Below are 17825 nucleotides of genomic sequence, written 5' to 3' on the forward strand. Positions count from 1 at the left end.
GGCACTCGGTTTAATGGTGATGGTTTGCTTGAGACTATAATAGCCTTTAGATGGTTTCATAATGAGATACATATGTGATCAAATCATATACTGAGTGATGTAATCGAACATTATAGTATCAAATTTCCAATTCCCTAAATAAACCCGGGAAACCTCCGTCTTTCGATACACAAAAGAAGATTACTAAATTTGGCGCATGGTTTAATGGTGTTGGCCCTCGGTTTAATGGTGATTGTTTGTTTGAGACTAGCATGCCTTAAGATGGTTTCATTAATGAGATATATCTCGGATCAAATCATATAATGACCGATGTTTAATATCAAGCATTTTACTAGTATAAAATTTCCATTTTTCTAAATCAACCCGTGAATCCTCGTCTGTCGACACACAAAAGAAGATTACTAAATTTGGCACATGGTTTAATGGTGTTGGCACTCGGTTTAATGGTGTTGGTTTGTTTGAGACCAGAATGCCTTTGCATGGTTTCATTAATGAGATACATATCTAATCAAATCAGACTTAGTGCTGTTATCGAGCATCTTACCAGTATCAAATTTCCAATTCCCTAAATAAACCCGGAAAACCTCGGTCTTTCGATACACAAAAGAAGATTACAAAATTTGGCGCATGGTTTAATGGTGTTGGCCCTCTGTTTAATGGTGATGGTTTGCTTGAGACTATAATAGCCTTTAGATGGTTTTATTAATGAGATATATATCTGATCAAATCAAATACTGAGTGATGTAATCGAACATTATAGTATCAAATTTCCAATTCCCTAATTAAACCCGGGAAACCTCGGTCTTTCGATGCACAAAAGAAGATTACTAAATTTGGCGCATGGTTTAATGGTGTTGGCACTCGGTTTAATGGTGCAGGTTTGCTTGAGAGTATAATAGCCTTTAGATGGTTTCATTAATGAGATATATATCTGATCAAATCATATACAAAGTGATGTACTCGAACATTATAGTATTACAATTTTCATTTTGCTAAATATAAACCAGTGAAACCTCGGTATATCGATATCCAAAAGAAGATCACTAAATTTGGGGGCATGGTTTAATGCTGCTGGCACTCGGTTTAATGGTGAAGATAATTATGTTTGAGACTTATAGCCTTGAGATGGTTTCATTAATGAGATATATATCGAATCAAATCATATCGAGCAACTTACCAGTATTAAAATACATGAAACGCCTATTATTGTACTAAATATTGTGGCTGTCAACTATTTAAGCAACATGCAAGTATAGGTGGGTTAGGTAGGCCTTTAGGTAGGAACTGCATTGAACTGCTGGGTGCACATGTTTTCTTTTCTTCAGTTTTCTTTTTTCTACAAATCATCTTTTTGAAAGTTCCTTAGTACGAAGCCACGAAAGAGTAAACTATTATGAAAAAAAATACCTATTTGTTATTACAAAACTAGCTAGATTAGGGAGTGTAGTTGCTTTCAATTCTCTGTTCGTACTTGGCTTCACGGAGTAATTCGTCCTTTATAGCGATTCTCTTCATTCCGGAGCAACGTATAATGTTCTAATACTTACAAACGTACTCGTGTACTAGTACATGTGTATATGACACACTACGCACGCCGCACGTCTGTGACGTAGGGACTAATGAATATTCATGACTCCACTAAAGCTCGTGCCAATATATGCTACCCTCCGAATGCTAGCTCGTTGTTGCGGCGTTATCGAATGGCTAGCTAGCTAGCTAACTAGGCCAGCAAGCCCGGCGCGGCGCGGGCCGTATTGGCGCACTGTATCGGTACACTCCAGTCAGCGACACGACCGAACTGCTAAAATTCTGAAGTATCATCTAAAAATCTATCTAAAATGGCTGTTCCGATCTTGAAGTAAGTTTAAGATTTTATATTAGTAATCTCACATTCACCTGCTGTATGATAAAAACGTTAAATTAACTCTCACCTTTTAGTTTCAGAATAATTTTAGTCGTAGAATTTTAGAAAACTAGAAATCCTGTCTGGGCTCTGGCTAAGTATGGCGGCTGTCGTATCTCGTGCCATGCATTTCCCCGGTGCCTGGGATGAGCCGCTAGCCGAGAGACGTCGAGACCCAGTCAATACGCCATTAGCATTGACTCTCTGTGCTATGCTGGAGTGGTCGAGACCAGACTTTGTCAGAGGGGGAGATCGATTGAGTCAAAGCCAAAGGTGGAGACTGCGCTGTGCATGCTGTGTTGATATAGTGTGGTGTGTTTGTTATTTGGGGTTTTTAAACGGGAGTGTACTGTCTACTGTCATTGCATTGTCAACCCTCCCAAATTTGGAGGGAGTCTCACGCCTTCACGCTCATTCTCCCGCTGTCCCACCAGCTTGTAGTGGGAGACTCCCGCCGCCATGCCCAATCAGGGTACTATTGGATAATTCGTTTTTCTGATTCTGTCACGACACAGAAAAGTCCAAAATTCCTTTGTCATTTCTTAATTAAAAACAAAAAATTAAAATCACGAAGCAAAAAAACGTGTTGCGGTTTCGTTTCTGGTGTTAAAAAAACCAAATCAGAAATCAGAGAACACAGAATAGAAAAAAACTCTTTCTGATTTATGTTTTTTACCACCAGAAACAAAATCACAGATCGCAAACGCGGTCTCTGCTCTCTGATTTCTAATTTCGTTTTCATTTCACGAATATTAAAGAGCGCCCTCTACGTTATAAGAAACGGCGCGTACGTACGTACACGTATTTTCTCGCGAAGAAGGTATACTTTTACATGCACATACGTACAGTACGTAGATATGATAGATCAGGCCTTCTCAACTAGTTTATTAGAAGCGCCAAAACAAAAATTTATTGAGGTTGAAGTGCCAACCTGTATGTTTGGTGAATGCGAGGGAGCGTAGCGACCGAGCCGATACTGGGTGGGGTCCAGGGGCAAAGGCCCCGGAAGCTAGTGGATTTTAGGGCGTTTTTAAGGCCAAGATGTGGCTTTTTTTTTTACACCTTTTTGTTCCATAAAACATCAATCATAATTTCATATTGATGTGAAATAATTACTATAATTCCTGGCTAAAATCTACACTGGAAGTCAATTTATATGTAGTTATTTTGGTGCAATAAACACGGAAAATGTCAAAATGAAGTGAAAATCAAACATACAAAATGGCTTGCTTACATTTTGGGCTCAACTTCGACTGCGACTTTTTGATTTTGCTGAGTTTTTTATTTTGAAATATAATTTTTTAATTTGTTCTTTCTTTAATTTTTAATTTTTAATTTTTTTTAAATTTTTTTTTAATTTATTTTTTGGAACAGCCGCGCGCCACTCTGACTGACCGCAAGCGCCACGAGTGGCGCGCGCGCCGCCAGTTGAGAAGGCCTGTGATAGATATTTTTTAGTCGAAGATATATAAGGGGCTTTTCGTTTGTGTGGACGAGGACGGCGTTCACGTCCTCTAACGATGCGAATTGGCGTCAGACACCCGTCCTGTTCACTACCTTATAACCCTTTTCGTTTAAAGTCGACACCCGTTCTCTACACGATGACGTAATGGCCCCCGCACGCGCCTATTCAATTTCTCCTTCTTTCACTTCTTATTTTGTTCTTCGTTTATTATTCTATTATACTCTCTCTATTTTCCTTATGTTATTCTTTGTTTTTCCTTCTTTCATCTTCTCTTCTATCTTTCCATTGTCTATTTTTTATCATTTTCTCTTTCTGTCTTTCTTAATGTTATTGTTGTTGTTATCATTCTATCATTTTTCCTCATATTATTCTTTGTTTCTTCCTTCTATCATCTTCTCTTATGTTATTCTTTGTTTTTATCATTCTATCTCTTTCTCTTTTTGTATTTCCTTATGTTATTCTTTGTTTTTTCCTTCTTTCACCTTCTCTTTCTGTCTTTCCTTATGTTATTCTTTGTTTTTTCCTTCTTTCACCTTCTCTTTCTGTCTTTCCTTATGTGCTGGCATGCCGACGTAGAGGGCGCTCTTTAATATTCGTGTGATGAAAACAAAATCAGAAATCAGAGAGCCGAGATCGCAATGCGATTTGTGATTCTTGAACAAGAAACAAAATCACGAAGCAAAAAACGTGTTGCGATTTCCTTTTCTGTGGTGCGAATCAGAATTCAGAAATCAGAAAGAGTTTTTCTAGTTTTAGTTTTCTGATTTCTGATTCGTGTTTTTCACCACCAGAAACGAAATAGCAACACGTTTTTTGCTTCGTGATTTTAATTTTTTGTTTTTAAATAAGAAATGACAAAGGAATTTTGGACTTTTCTGTGTCGTGACAGAATCAGAAAAACGAATTATCCAATAGTACCCTGATTATGCCCTCCCTCCATGCCCTCCCTCCCGCTCTCTAGCAAACGATGTGAATCTCCTGATTTATGAAAAAACCTTCCGCCAAACGTATAAAATGACAATCTTATTCTTATGAAAATTTTCCTCAAACATTCACTTTAATCTGCTTCTGTTAAAATTAACATTGTGGAACAGGATGTACTTGGAGCCTGTATTATTACTATTACTATAGTATTAGGCTGTAAGTGTAAGTTACAACAGATATTGATTCTATTGTAGTCTGCTGGAAACAGTTTTCCTGGTTTACCATATCCTGAAACTGAACATCGTGTGTTCGTCTCTTTTTCACTTTTCAGAGGGCTTTGCAAGATAGCAATAGGAGGAGGAGCACTTTACGTATCAGTTGAGCAAGGGATCTGGGGATCTTCATTTGATGGTTCAAAAACAATGAACAAGCTAACAGGCACCCTACAGAGACAGGATGAATATCTCAGACAGGTATTATTAATTATTTAATTTACTTGTATTTTACTTCATTTTTACATTCTGATAAAATAAACAAAACATGGTACATGTAACTTTCATGCAGGGCTGTTTTTAGCCCAAATTTTCTGTCTCTTTCGTTCGTTAGCCTCTGATTTGGGTACGGTCGGCTCTAGGGTCAGCTCCTAGAGCCGACCCTACCCAAATCAGAGGCTAACGAATGAAAGAGACAGAAAATTCGGGCTAGGCTGTTTATTTGTCATAGGATTGGGATCTTTTTGATGAGTTAATTGTCAACCATATTTTAATAGAGGTGAAGCTAAGAAGAATTTCTAACTTTTTAAAAAGTTGTTTTAGATCTAAGGCACAATCAAGACAAGATGTTTCAATGTTTCAATGTTTCAAGTTTGTTTCAAGTTTTATTTATCTTTCTTTCATAACACACTTTACAAATATGACATGAATATAACAAGTTTACAGAATATGGCGTTACAAAAGAAAGATGAGGTGACCTTGGTTGAAAGCAAGGCTTGTGGATTTAAGGTCCCTCATGAGTAGCTTATGAATATGTCCTAAAAGAACAAAACTCGTCAGATAAGAATAATGCATACATTTAAGTGCTGACAAACTAAACTAACTAAACAACTGATAAAATATAAAGATAAATAAGTATAATAAAATAAAATCTACTGACTACTAAATAATGGCTATAAACAAAAGAAACAGGAAAATACAACGAGCAAAAGCAGGACTAAAACACAGACAAAAACAAAAAAAAGACAGACAGATGAATAGATGTGAGAGATGGGAGTAGAATTATGCTGACCTATATAGTAATTAATTTTCTTAAATATTGATCACAACTATAAATCTAGACGATATCGACTCAAATATAGTAACTTCAGTTTGCGCTTAAATACATAAATACTGACTGATTGCGCTATTCTTGGTTCAAGGGAATTCCGAAACCTAGGTCCAGTGGACCCCACAGTAGTAAGGGCAAATTGCGTTCTAACAAAAGGCAAGTGATATGCTTGCGCCTGACGTGTGGAATAACTATGAACTTGGTTATTTTTCTTAAATATTCTAGCCAAGGCTACTGGCAATAGACCTGCATTCAATTCATACATTAGAGCTCCTAGTTGTAAATGATAAATATCTTCAACTTTCAAAACACTACTATTATAAAAAAGAACATCTGTATGCGCAAGATAGTGTGTATTACAAACAATTCGTATTACTCTTTTCTGTACCAGTAGTAATTTATCCATTTGAGATTTGAACGAGTTGCCCCAAGCTAGCACACCATAGTGCAAATATGGCAAAATTAAAGTTCCGTACAACATACGTAAAATATTCAGTGGGAACACAGATTTCAATTTATAAATTACACCAGTATTTCTTGACAACAATTTACAAAGTTTACTAATATGATACTTCCAATTTAAATGTTCATCAATATGCAGGCCAAGAAATTTAAATGTAGATACTCTTTCAATCTCAACACCATTGAACATTATATTTCCAGGCAATATACTCAGGGAATTACTAAAGAGCATATAATTAGTTTTTTTAAGATTTAAAGACAACTTGTTTGCATGAATCCACAAAGTCGCATTTGTCAACTCAGAGTTTACAGTCTGCAAAAGAGTTTGTGGATTTCTGTGAGAGAAAAATACACTCGAGTCGTCTGCAAATAAAATGAATGATAACATTTTTGCGGAAAGTTGAAAATCGTTAATACACACAATAAACAAAAGCGGGCCTAGAAGGGATCCCTGTGGGACCCCACAAGTGACGTCCCGCAAATCTGAATCAATTCCATTTAAAGTAACAAACTGTTTCCTATTTGTTAAGTAGCTTCTAAACCAATCTAATGCTATTCCCCTTACACCATAATGGCACAGTTTATCTATTAAAATATAATGATTTACAGTATCAAACGCTTTAGAGTAGTCTAAGAAGACACCAACTGTGTGCATGCGTGCATCTAAGGCACTGGATATCTTATCAACCAAATGTAGAATAGCATGAGTGGTAGTGTGTTTTTCACGAAAACCAAACTGAAAATTAGACAAAATGTTAGCATTCATCATAAATGTTATCGTCCGAGTATACATTAGCTTCTCAAGAATTTTAGAAAAGGAATTCAACAAAGAAATAGGACGATAATTATTCAAGATAAGGGCATCACCCTTTTTAAAAATGGGCACAACCTTTGCAATTTTCATTTTCATGGGTACAACACCAGTGGTCATTGATAGATTAAATATATGTACGAGGGGTTGTACAATACCATCAATTACATTTTTTATCAACTCATTTGTTATAAAGTCACAACCTGGACTTTTCTTATTCTTTAAAGAATGTACAATATCAAATAATTCTTCTACAGTCGTTGGCAATAAAAATAAGCTATTATGATTAGGGTTTTCTAAAAAAGATTGAAATGTTTTTTGAGACTCTGGGATGACACGCGACAAATTCTGGCCAATATTACAAAAATATTCATTGAATTTATCTACAATAACCTCTGGATCATCCACTACATTCCCATCAATGTTTAATTTACTTACATCAGACGCTTTCTGTTTTGGCTTAAAAACATTCCTAATCACTTTCCATGTCCCTTTTATATCATTATGTGTCGCCTGAAATTGAGCAAAGTAATACTGCTTCTTAGCAGCACGTAGGGTTGAAGTAAGAGTATTCCGATAAATAGTATATTTCCTATGTGAAGACTGAGATTTACTAATCTTATACTTATAGTACAACTTATTTTTCCTATTTATTGACCTCAACATAGAATTAGTGATCCATGGCAATCGAGGGGTTGTTCTACGATTTCTGGTATTACATTTACATAAAGGTAAATTTTTATCATACAGCAAAAAGAATGTATTTAAGAATTTATCATATGAGCTATCAACATCATAATCACTCAATACTTCTCTCCAATCACTTGCTAACAACTCATCTCTAAATTTAGCAATACTGGTAGGATTACTTTTTCGAACATATCTATTACTAGAAATATTACGGATATTCATACCAAAAGACATCCTTGCATATACTGGAAAATGGTCAGACAAATCCGAAATTATAATACCCGCATCTGGTAAAGGTCGTACATTACAAAAAGTGTTATCAATGAGAGTAGAAGAAGTGTCTGTAACTCTGGTAGGTTTAGTTATTAAGGGCAATAAAGAGAAAGATATAAACATGTTCAAAAAGTCACAAACGTATGCATTCTCATCGTGCTGAAGAAGATTAACATTATAATCACCCATGACAAAGACTGTTTTATGCAAAAATATTGAATTTGACAACACAGTTTGCATTTCATTTATAAACAAATTCACATTACCTTGTGGCGGCCTATAAACGACCCCAACTATAACATTCCGTCTGCCAGGAAAAAACATTTCTACAAAAACACTTTCCATTAAATCATTCATCACATTAACTTCATTTAAAACTCGGTAATTCAACTGCGTGGGGACATACAACGCGACACCTCCTTCTTCCTCGGTTGCACCTTACAGCTGTTGATTTGACAAAGATATCGATAAAAATTCATTCGCATGGTGAATTATGCTCTGCAAAAAAATAAACTAGATCTCTAGGTCTATTTAGAATCCATGAATTCTGTTAAACGTTTTACATATATGTGCCTGCCCGGACTACGACGACAAACAAACGAAAGCTCGCACGTGTTCTCATACTGGGTAAACAATAGTCAAAACAGCTTTATTGAATCTAGTCTCTTCATCATGGTCAAAGCTGACTCTTTGGCTTGCTGATTCACTTTGTTCCTTAGATTCCCGTAAAAACTATAAACAAACAAACAAATGAACAAAATCCAACATAAGTATATCATCATATCAAAGCATGTTACAGTGCAACTGCATTATAACGAGGCACTTGGGACGAGAGAAGATACATTGTTATAGGTAAAGTCTGCCACATCAGTGCCTTTAATAATAAGGTTCCACTGTATTATGAGTCTAAACATTATACTAAGGTGAATAACAATTAACTTCAATTTAAAGTAATTGGACTTAAATTATCATAATAGCAATACTGTCCAGTATTTAATACACTAAGTGTTGTGAAAATTAGAAGTAAACTCTAAACTGATATCCTACAAATAAGGAATATTTGTAAACGTATTTAACTGTATACAATGGGTGTCGAAAACAGCTTAAATAGACAATGTAATTGCAAAAATGTTATGTGAGCAATAAATGTAATGTCAACCATCTTATATCAAGTTTTGGCGTATTTGAGTGCTTATTTCCTCAGGACTGAGGTTTGAGTTTAATCTAGTTGAGTTATCATTACACAATAAATTCGATACTGATTAAGAGTTTCTGTATATTTCCATACAAACAAATATTCATAATTATAGTACTACACAAAGACCTGCACACTATGCGTACAATGCATCAATCTGATACACGAGCTATTGAAGTTCTACAGTAGGATAACACTGATTGCTGTATGCATACTGAGCGAGCTCTCTTGAAATTAAACCTAAAAGTTCTATTTATGCTTACCACTGTGCCACTTGTTACCAAAGTCTCAGGCAGGCATAAATAATATGCCGATTAACGATGCAATTCCTTTTCCATCGCCATAACGTGCCCCAGTTTTGGGCCAAAAATTACAATCTTCGCAGACGATAAAATTATGGAATGCCAAATAGACAATTACAACCGCACGGTGTATGAAGTGCCTTTACACTCCCACCAAAATTGCCTTCACTTGTAACATAATCACATGCATGAGTACACTTACATATATATGAAAATGCATTTACTAGTATTACATAAGTGGTGCATGTGAAATAATGTGACCATAATATGGAAATTTTTAAGCAAGCACTCCATACACCTCTTGCATGTAAATTGGTACACTTGCAATCTACAACACGAATAACATGGCAATTGAATAGCTTGATCAAACCAGAATGGCATAAGTGATGATGCGGAACTCAAACAATGCACGTTTATAACATGTGCTGTAAAAGATTATAACACACACTGCAAAGGTTGTAAGGCAAGCTTAAAGGTTGCGACAATATTTAAGCGCTGTGTATCTAAAATTCGCAGCAAACAAGATCAGAATTTGAGTCCTAAATTTTTAAACTGTACCAAAAAACGAAGTACATGTGCAAATGCAAGGTCAAACATTTGTACCCGCTCCAAACAATCTCAAGTGTACATACATACCTGCTCTATGGAGGTACCTTTTCCAGAAGCAGTACGAGCTTCTGAACCGGCCTCCAGTATTCGGCAAGCTTCTTGTTTGGACGACCTTTGTTGTCAAGGTCTTTCAAGAATTGTAGGTCATTCTGAGAGCATGCTTTGTCCGGCGATTTGTCCTCTGCGAAATCTGTCTCAAGCAACCCTATGATCTCCTTTGGCTTCGGAAATGGTATCTCGCGAGTAGAAACCCTCCCACACTGGCTACTGAAGTCCATGGCATTCTCTTCTTCGGCAAAGCCAACAATACTCCAGCCGAGGTCAGTTCGAATAGCAAATGGTTCTACATCGCTACCAGTAACTACTTGTCTTGGTGTCAGAGCTCTTGGGCAATTATAGCCTATCAGTAGGCCGATTTCGCATCTCTGAAGTGCTGGCATCTCTCTTGCAACATCTTGGAGATGAGTCCACTTCTCAGCAGTACTTCTGCTTGGGATGTGTTCTCTATCAGTCGGTATGAAGTCACGCGTATAGCACTTTCCTATCTTGAGCTGGGAGGGCGACATCATACCTCTAACTAAGATACTTGAAGTCACGCTGCAATCAATGTTCGATGACGAAGTCATAGTAGATAACTTTAAGCGTATGGGTTGCTGCTTAGCATTCAGGGCTTGCGCTACTTCATCTAGAATGAACGATGAATCACTCTGGGTATCCAGGAGGGCGTAAGTCAGAATCTCTGACGATGGTGCTTGTTCTGCCGCGACCCACACTGGTACAATCATCGAAGTGCTAGCTTGTTTTCCAGAACGGACTTGGCAAGACGTAGCCATGTCCTCAGAAGCTCCTTCACTCTTGTGCGCATTGTCCTCTCTTATCGTAGGGTTTTCCTCATGAAGAGCCGTGGGATGGCGCTTACCACATGTACTACACTTCAGCCTTTGTTTACATGCCTTAGAAAAATGCCCCTTCTGTAAGCAACCAAAGCATACATGATTTTCTTGAACAAACTTCCTGCGTTCAGAAAGTGGCTTGGCCAAAAACTTGTCACAGTCCTCGGACTTGTGTCCAGTTTCACTACACAGGCAGCAAGGTTTTGGAGCCTTCTTGACTTGGTTTGGGATGTTCTTGCCTTCGGCACTTTCCTTGGTGTTGACAGCCAAAGCAGATCCCTTATTTCTTGCTTCTCGCTCGATCTTGGAGGTCTTGGGACTTGATTCTCTTTGAGAGTCCTCAGATTTCAGGGCACCTAGAGAAGAAATGGGATTGTTGGCTATCCTTGCCTCCTTAGCAACAAATTTCACAAACTTAGAAAATGAAGGATAGCTGCCGCCTTCCAACTCATCTGATACCACCCTATTCCAGCTACTAATCAGCCAGTCTGGAAGTTTGGCTATCATCTTTTGATTCTCATAGCAGTCGTTTAGCACCTGGAGGCCAGTGACATATGGCATAGCATCATCACAAGACTTTAAGTAGTCCGCAAACTTCTGAAGACCTATGGCATCTTTTGAGGATATCTTCGGCCAAGCACTTAGCTTCTTCCGGAACGCTTGTTGGACATTAAAAGGATGACCATACCTCTGTCGAAGGCACCTCCATGCCCCATCATATGCCTCTTTGGAGTCCCCGAAAAAGAAACCTTTCACCGCCTCCCTTGCCGGACCAGTCAGGTACTGCTTCAGATAATACAGCATCTCTGTTGGTGTTATGCCACGGTTTTCGATCAAAGTCTTGAAACCTTTCTCGAACTCTATAAATTCGAGCGAATCCCCACTAAAGGTGCGTGGCACTGGCATCGGAAGTCTTGTGTGGTACATGTTGTCTGCTAAAGCCTTACATAAGCCCTGGACGTCAACCGACGTTGTCTGAGGCGGCTGTAGTGGTGTCTTGTCACGAGGTTCCACATGCGAATCAGGTAGACTATCATGTAGCTGGCCTACTCTAAACTCTGGGCCCATCTCATCTTGAAGGGAAGGAGATGACGTCTTGGCAGGAAGTTCTGCTGACTGCCCTTGAATACCTTCAGGTGGTTGGTTTACTCCAACTCCTGGGTACATTTTGTCTTGAAGAGGAAGTGATGGTGTGTTACGAGATTCTACAGGCTGTCCAGGATTGCTATCAATGTCAATTACTGGTGTGGCTCCACGCGGTTGGCTGGTTTCAACCCCTTGGTCCATTTCGCTTAAAATTGAGCTGAAGACCGATGAAGCATATTCTTGTTTCAAGAATTCTTTCGCTATCTGCTTCCGATCCTCGGCGTCAAAAGGACCTTCTAGGGATCCCAGAACTTCTTCCAGGGCGTTGAGGCTATCTCTGACCATTGCGTTGGCACGGTCCATCCTCGTGGTGGCCTCTCTTATGGGGACCTTGTGTCTCCTCAAAATCTCGTAGGTTTCCATCAATTCCCTCTCTCCAGCTTCCAATATGGATATCTGTTGTTTGATGGGACCTTCTTCTGTCTCTGTCTTAATGATTATTCTAGCTGCCTTTACTGTGGCCTTAAGGGAGCCGTACATCTTGAAAAACTTCCGCTCTGTCTTTAATTCTTCAGAGGCCTGAAGAGCGGCCATTTTTTCCGTGGGCTGCCTCTCCCTTGATGACTTTCTTGAATCTGCCATGTTTAATTGGCTTTGACACAACAGAAGTGTAATAAGGAGCTGGCCTCTTATGCTAAACCATGCACTTGCACCTTGTACAGCAAATTGACCAAATTAAATTGTCATGCAACTAGAGTGAAATCAAACATCAATTTAAGCAAAGCTACAGCGCTAAGCCTACCAACCTCATCAATGTAAAACCGCTTAAAATGCTTCTTGCTAATGCAATTACAAATACTCCATAGTAATTTGATTTTACATCTCCCAATAAAGCCTTTACGCACGCCTCAAAATTCGCTTATCAAAAGGGCTTGAATGCAGACCACGCGATGATGCGATAAAGTTCAATCGCCACATATTCCTTCCTTGCTTGACTCTGAACTGCGATGTCAATATCACTTTGTAATGAAATTACACCTTTAACTTTCTTGTCACTTGAGCACAAAACTAATGCTGGCTACCTGCAAACAAAACATGCAGTATTTGCAGAATCATATTGGAAACACTTTTCAATAGACTACTATACATGAAATAGTTATTAAAATTCAAATTTTACTTGACCTCTGTTAATTTGTTATCAAGAGTCTTGAAGTTTCACAGAGCCTATTATAGCTCTGGTTCTAACTACTTTTATTTCATCAAGTTCAGATCCAATGTTTCATTTATAAATTCAATGTTGTTGGCTTGATTTATGCTTCAAGTTCAAACCTGGCTGGACCTGGACTGTACAAGACTAAACCACGCTGGCTCCCGGGCTGTGTGGCTTGACCGGGCCGATTCCCGGGCTGTTGTTCAAGCTGGACTTCAGCTGGATTAGGCTAGTTCATAAATTATGCTAGGGCTGCTACGAGAGGCTGACACAGAATAGTCTTGAACTTGGGCTTGGCTGATCCGCTAACATCTACACTGGGCTTTAGTCCTTAGACTCTTAACTAGACGTGACTGTGGGCTGGATCTATCAAGGCCGTCGCTGGTCCTGTTACATTATGGCTGCATGCCAACTGCTGGTGCAAATTATGGTAAAGCCACGTATTTTATAACAGTGTATAATAACGATTGTGGCCGATTCCAGCTTAGCGTCCATAATACACCTCAATAATAAATCGATGACACTGCTGCATTGCAACCATAATTCATTGTAACTGTAACATTAGTGTAAATCAAACTGCATAGCGTCCATACACAGCTCTACATACCTCGAACTATTGAGACATATGAGAAATGACTGGATCACAACATCGTTTCACAATCCAAATCAAAATCCATCAACATCCACTCAGATTCTGAGATTCATGCGTTATGGTGCAATTCTAGCTGATCTCTAGCATATATCCTGTGCTCGTCGCCAAACGTAGTTACATATGTATGTTCGTAGGTTCATCCAGCTGAAATGTCATGTTGAACTCAACTCAAATGTCTAGCGTCTATTTATTGGCTCCATCTTGATAATCAGGCTTGTTGATGATGATGAGGCCATTTTGACGCTACGTTGGAAGTGTTTTTACTGTGCCTGCCCGGACTACGACGACAAACAAACGAAAGCTCGCACGTGTTCTCATACTGGGTAAACAATAGTCAAAACAGCTTTATTGAATCTAGTCTCTTCATCATGGTCAAAGCTGACTCTTTGGCTTGCTGATTCACTTTGTTCCTTAGATTCCCGTAAAAACTATAAACAAACAAACAAATGAACAAAATCCAACATAAGTATATCATCATATCAAAGCATGTTACAGTGCAACTGCATTATAACGAGGCACTTGGGACGAGAGAAGATACATTGTTATAGGTAAAGTCTGCCACATCAGTGCCTTTAATAATAAGGTTCCACTGTATTATGAGTCTAAACATTATACTAAGGTGAATAACAATTAACTTCAATTTAAAGTAATTGGACTTAAATTATCATAATAGCAATACTGTCCAGTATTTAATACACTAAGTGTTGTGAAAATTAGAAGTAAACTCTAAACTGATATCCTACAAATAAGGAATATTTGTAAACGTATTTAACTGTATACAATGGGTGTCGAAAACAGCTTAAATAGACAATGTAATTGCAAAAATGTTATGTGAGCAATAAATGTAATGTCAACCATCTTATATCAAGTTTTGGCGTATTTGAGTGCTTATTTCCTCAGGACTGAGGTTTGAGTTTAATCTAGTTGAGTTATCATTACACAATAAATTCGATACTGATTAAGAGTTTCTGTATATTTCCATACAAACAAATATTCATAATTATAGTACTACACAAAGACCTGCACACTATGCGTACAATGCATCAATCTGATACACGAGCTATTGAAGTTCTACAGTAGGATAACACTGATTGCTGTATGCATACTGAGCGAGCTCTCTTGAAATTAAACCTAAAAGTTCTATTTATGCTTACCACTGTGCCACTTGTTACCAAAGTCTCAGGCAGGCATAAATAATATGCCGATTAACGATGCAATTCCTTTTCCATCGCCATAACGTGCCCCAGTTTTGGGCCAAAAATTACAATCTTCGCAGACGATAAAATTATGGAATGCCAAATAGACAATTACAACCGCACGGTGTATGAAGTGCCTTTACAATATATAATATGTATTATTCCAATCTGTAAGATGAAATGATGATTCGCCAGAATTAAGTATATTTACAATAGAAATGAAAATTTGTGGTCTTACTATTTTGCAGATACCATCAACTGAGCAATTAGCAAGTAATACGAGGCAAAGCTGGAATTCAGGTATTTAATTGTTTTATTTTCCCTTTTTTCTTTACATTTAGGTTACATGCAAAGTGCTTTAAATGATTGCTTGGCGCAACACTGAGATCCTAAATCTAAACCACCGGAAATGAAAACTGTTGCCAAAGAGTATTATTGGATGATTTGTATTGAAAACATTGTAGTCACAGTAATTAAGTCACCTGACTCACCTCATTAGATTGCCTTTTAACTAGGTGAGATAAAATGCTATCATTTTCATTAATTTTGTTAATCTTTGTAAAAAACCTTTCACTGGGAAATAAGTGGACATACTCACACACACTTAATGTGGGTTTCAAGCGGGATAAACTTAGTTTGCTTTCAAAGATTAATAGATTACCTCAATCCCTTCCTTGACATCTGCCTTTTATACAATTTCCTTCTTTTTTTTTTTTTCTTTTTTTTTTTGGGGGGGGGGGGTTATTAGCATGAAAAGAAACAAACAGAGCAGTAGTTCAAAGATTTATAGTACCAAAATGTCATGTTCAAAGTTCAGTTTGAATGTATGCATGGTAAATTCATTTTGAAGTTAGTCCTGTATATTTAATCTTGTTTAATCTCTTAATAGAAGTTGAAACCTGGAGACATACATCAAAAATGTTTTAAAAATTGTTTTCCATTTCAGATTTGGTAACCATAAGTTTTTGTTTTTGTTTCTTGCTTACTTAGGTGTGAAGTGGACATTTTCATCGTTAGCAAGAGGACCAGAGAAAGCTAAAGAGTTAGGCAGTCAAGCAGCAGATTACGTCAGTGGATCTATGGCAAAATGAAAACTGAATGAAATACAAGAACTATATATACATTTTTTAGTATTTTAATACCTTACAGACACTGTCTTCATAATTGCTTGATCTGAAACACTATTGTGTCTGGGTAGCTTTGCTGTCATTGAGCAGGTTTTGTTACACATTTATTACATAAATGAAGGACATGTTGCCAGTGAACCATTGTTAAAGCAACACTGTTTGCATGATTGCATCCCTCTACCTTTTCTTTGCAATTGAAAAGAATATAAGTATTTCTTGTATCGGTATGTTATATTATATGTAATAGAAATATAGACGTTATGATATTGGACAAGAATTGAATAACCATTGTTTTCCATCATTTTGTTGTCTTAGTTGCAAGAAATCTTGTGAAATAAAATGTTTATAGCTATTTATTTAATTACCAGCACCCTTTTTGACCCGTTTCATAAGATATGTATGAGCAGGTTAAATGATACTATCCAGACATTATTATTATACCTGTAAAAGACTAATATCAATAAACCTTGTTAGTTTGGTTTCATATTATCTTTTTCACTGACACTGCATTTTACCTTTAACAGGATTACGTTACTGAACATCCCTATTTTATAATCATATTCTTATATTCTCATATGGTTACTCATAACTCTAGAAGACCTAATCAATAATCATAACAAGAGCTATTTTCTACCCTTGTGGATATCCAAATCATCTACATGTTAAATGGAACACAATCAATTTTCCATTAACACAATAAAGTGGGTTATGTTGTACACTATATGTGAAAATGTACACAATAAATGTACATGTACTCCACAATATCCCAATACTGTCTGGCTTGATGAAGGAGAGTTGACCACCTGATGCAGAACCATATTTTATATGTTATGAATTATGATAATAAACATAAATTGTATCAATATTGACTTCATGTATCATGCCCACTTCATGTTACCAATAAAGGGGCTCCTCCACCCCAGCCTTTGGTTACAGGTGATTGCATTGCTTGAAGCATTTACAGGATTCCTTGCTACTAAACCTGGGTTGAGAGTGTTAGATGTAGAGCAATGCCTCGCAGAAGCCCATTCATGATTTATGTGATACAGGGACTTGAGCCCATTAGCTTGGTGATTCAAATCAAGTCAAACCACTGAACTGTCGAACTGTGACACCTTATGGCCATAATTGAAGTTACAAAGTGTGAATATCTAATTCAACTAGATTGTCATGAAATGAAATATATAAAACTTATAAAAAGAAACGGTGCACTGAGTAGAATTGTCATTGGAATGGACAAGACCAATTCACAAATTTCTTGAAGAATAACTTCCTAATCATTGTTGTTCATGATAACCTAACGCGTGCAAACGCTTTCCTGAAGTAATTGAAAGGAGGGGTTACGGTACCTAAATTATTGCAAATATTTCATTTACTGGTACTTTCCATCTCCTTACATTCAAGTTGGATCATATAATATAATGTAAATGCATTTGTGAATTGGTCTATTAAATAGAGAGTGCTTGTATAGGGACTAGTTCTGTGAGATGTATTGGAAGTGTAAGGAAGAAGATTAAAGAGCCTCATATGAGAAAGAGTGAAAGAAATGGAGAGAAAAGTAGAGCTGATAAAGTGATAGAATATGCCACTGATGGCAAAAAAGTGAAAATAAGAGTTGTGTAAAATGTGAAAAGCGGACATTTAGAGAGTTTGGAGAATATTTGTTTATACATGATATACATGTACAATTAAAACTTGTCAAGG

The 17825-nt window shown here is 37.2% G+C and overlaps 1 protein-coding gene and 2 long non-coding RNA genes across 3 annotated transcripts; 1 reads left to right on the forward strand and 2 right to left on the reverse strand.

The window, feature by feature from the left end:
* Window positions 1-1729: 1729 nt before the first annotated feature.
* Window positions 1730-17325, forward strand: LOC100888331 (MICOS complex subunit MIC13-like). Its single transcript, XM_030985471.1, has 4 exons — window positions 1730-1858; window positions 4624-4765; window positions 15243-15294; window positions 15985-17325. Exons 1-4 carry the CDS (start codon window positions 1839-1841, stop codon window positions 16083-16085), a joined length of 315 nt encoding a protein of 104 aa, XP_030841331.1. The 5' UTR covers window positions 1730-1838; the 3' UTR covers window positions 16086-17325.
* LOC115924003 lies at window positions 8473-9900 on the reverse strand. Its single transcript, XR_004064117.1, has 2 exons — window positions 9310-9900; window positions 8473-8583 (listed from the first exon to the last, which is right to left on the reverse strand). It is a non-coding gene; the product is annotated as an uncharacterized LOC115924003 (long non-coding RNA).
* Window positions 14116-15151, reverse strand: LOC115924002. Its single transcript, XR_004064112.1, has 2 exons — window positions 14953-15151; window positions 14116-14226 (listed from the first exon to the last, which is right to left on the reverse strand). It is a non-coding gene; the product is annotated as an uncharacterized LOC115924002 (long non-coding RNA).
* Window positions 17326-17825: the final 500 nt, after the last annotated feature.

The sequence above is a fragment of the Strongylocentrotus purpuratus genome, unplaced genomic scaffold (genome assembly GCF_000002235.5).
Source record: "Strongylocentrotus purpuratus isolate Spur 01 unplaced genomic scaffold, Spur_5.0 spur5_contig_836, whole genome shotgun sequence".
In the NCBI taxonomy this organism is placed as follows: domain Eukaryota; kingdom Metazoa; phylum Echinodermata; class Echinoidea; order Camarodonta; family Strongylocentrotidae; genus Strongylocentrotus; species Strongylocentrotus purpuratus.

Bases quoted from the DNA above. Each gene is read 5' to 3' on its own strand.
- LOC100888331 (XM_030985471.1), top strand. From the start codon at position 1,839: ATGGCTGTTCCGATCTTGAA. The intron at 1,859-4,623 runs GTAAGTTTAAGA...TTCACTTTTCAG, and splicing joins ATGGCTGTTCCGATCTTGAA to AGGGCTTTGCAAGATAGCAA. The intron at 4,766-15,242 runs GTATTATTAATT...ACTATTTTGCAG, and splicing joins AGGATGAATATCTCAGACAG to ATACCATCAACTGAGCAATT.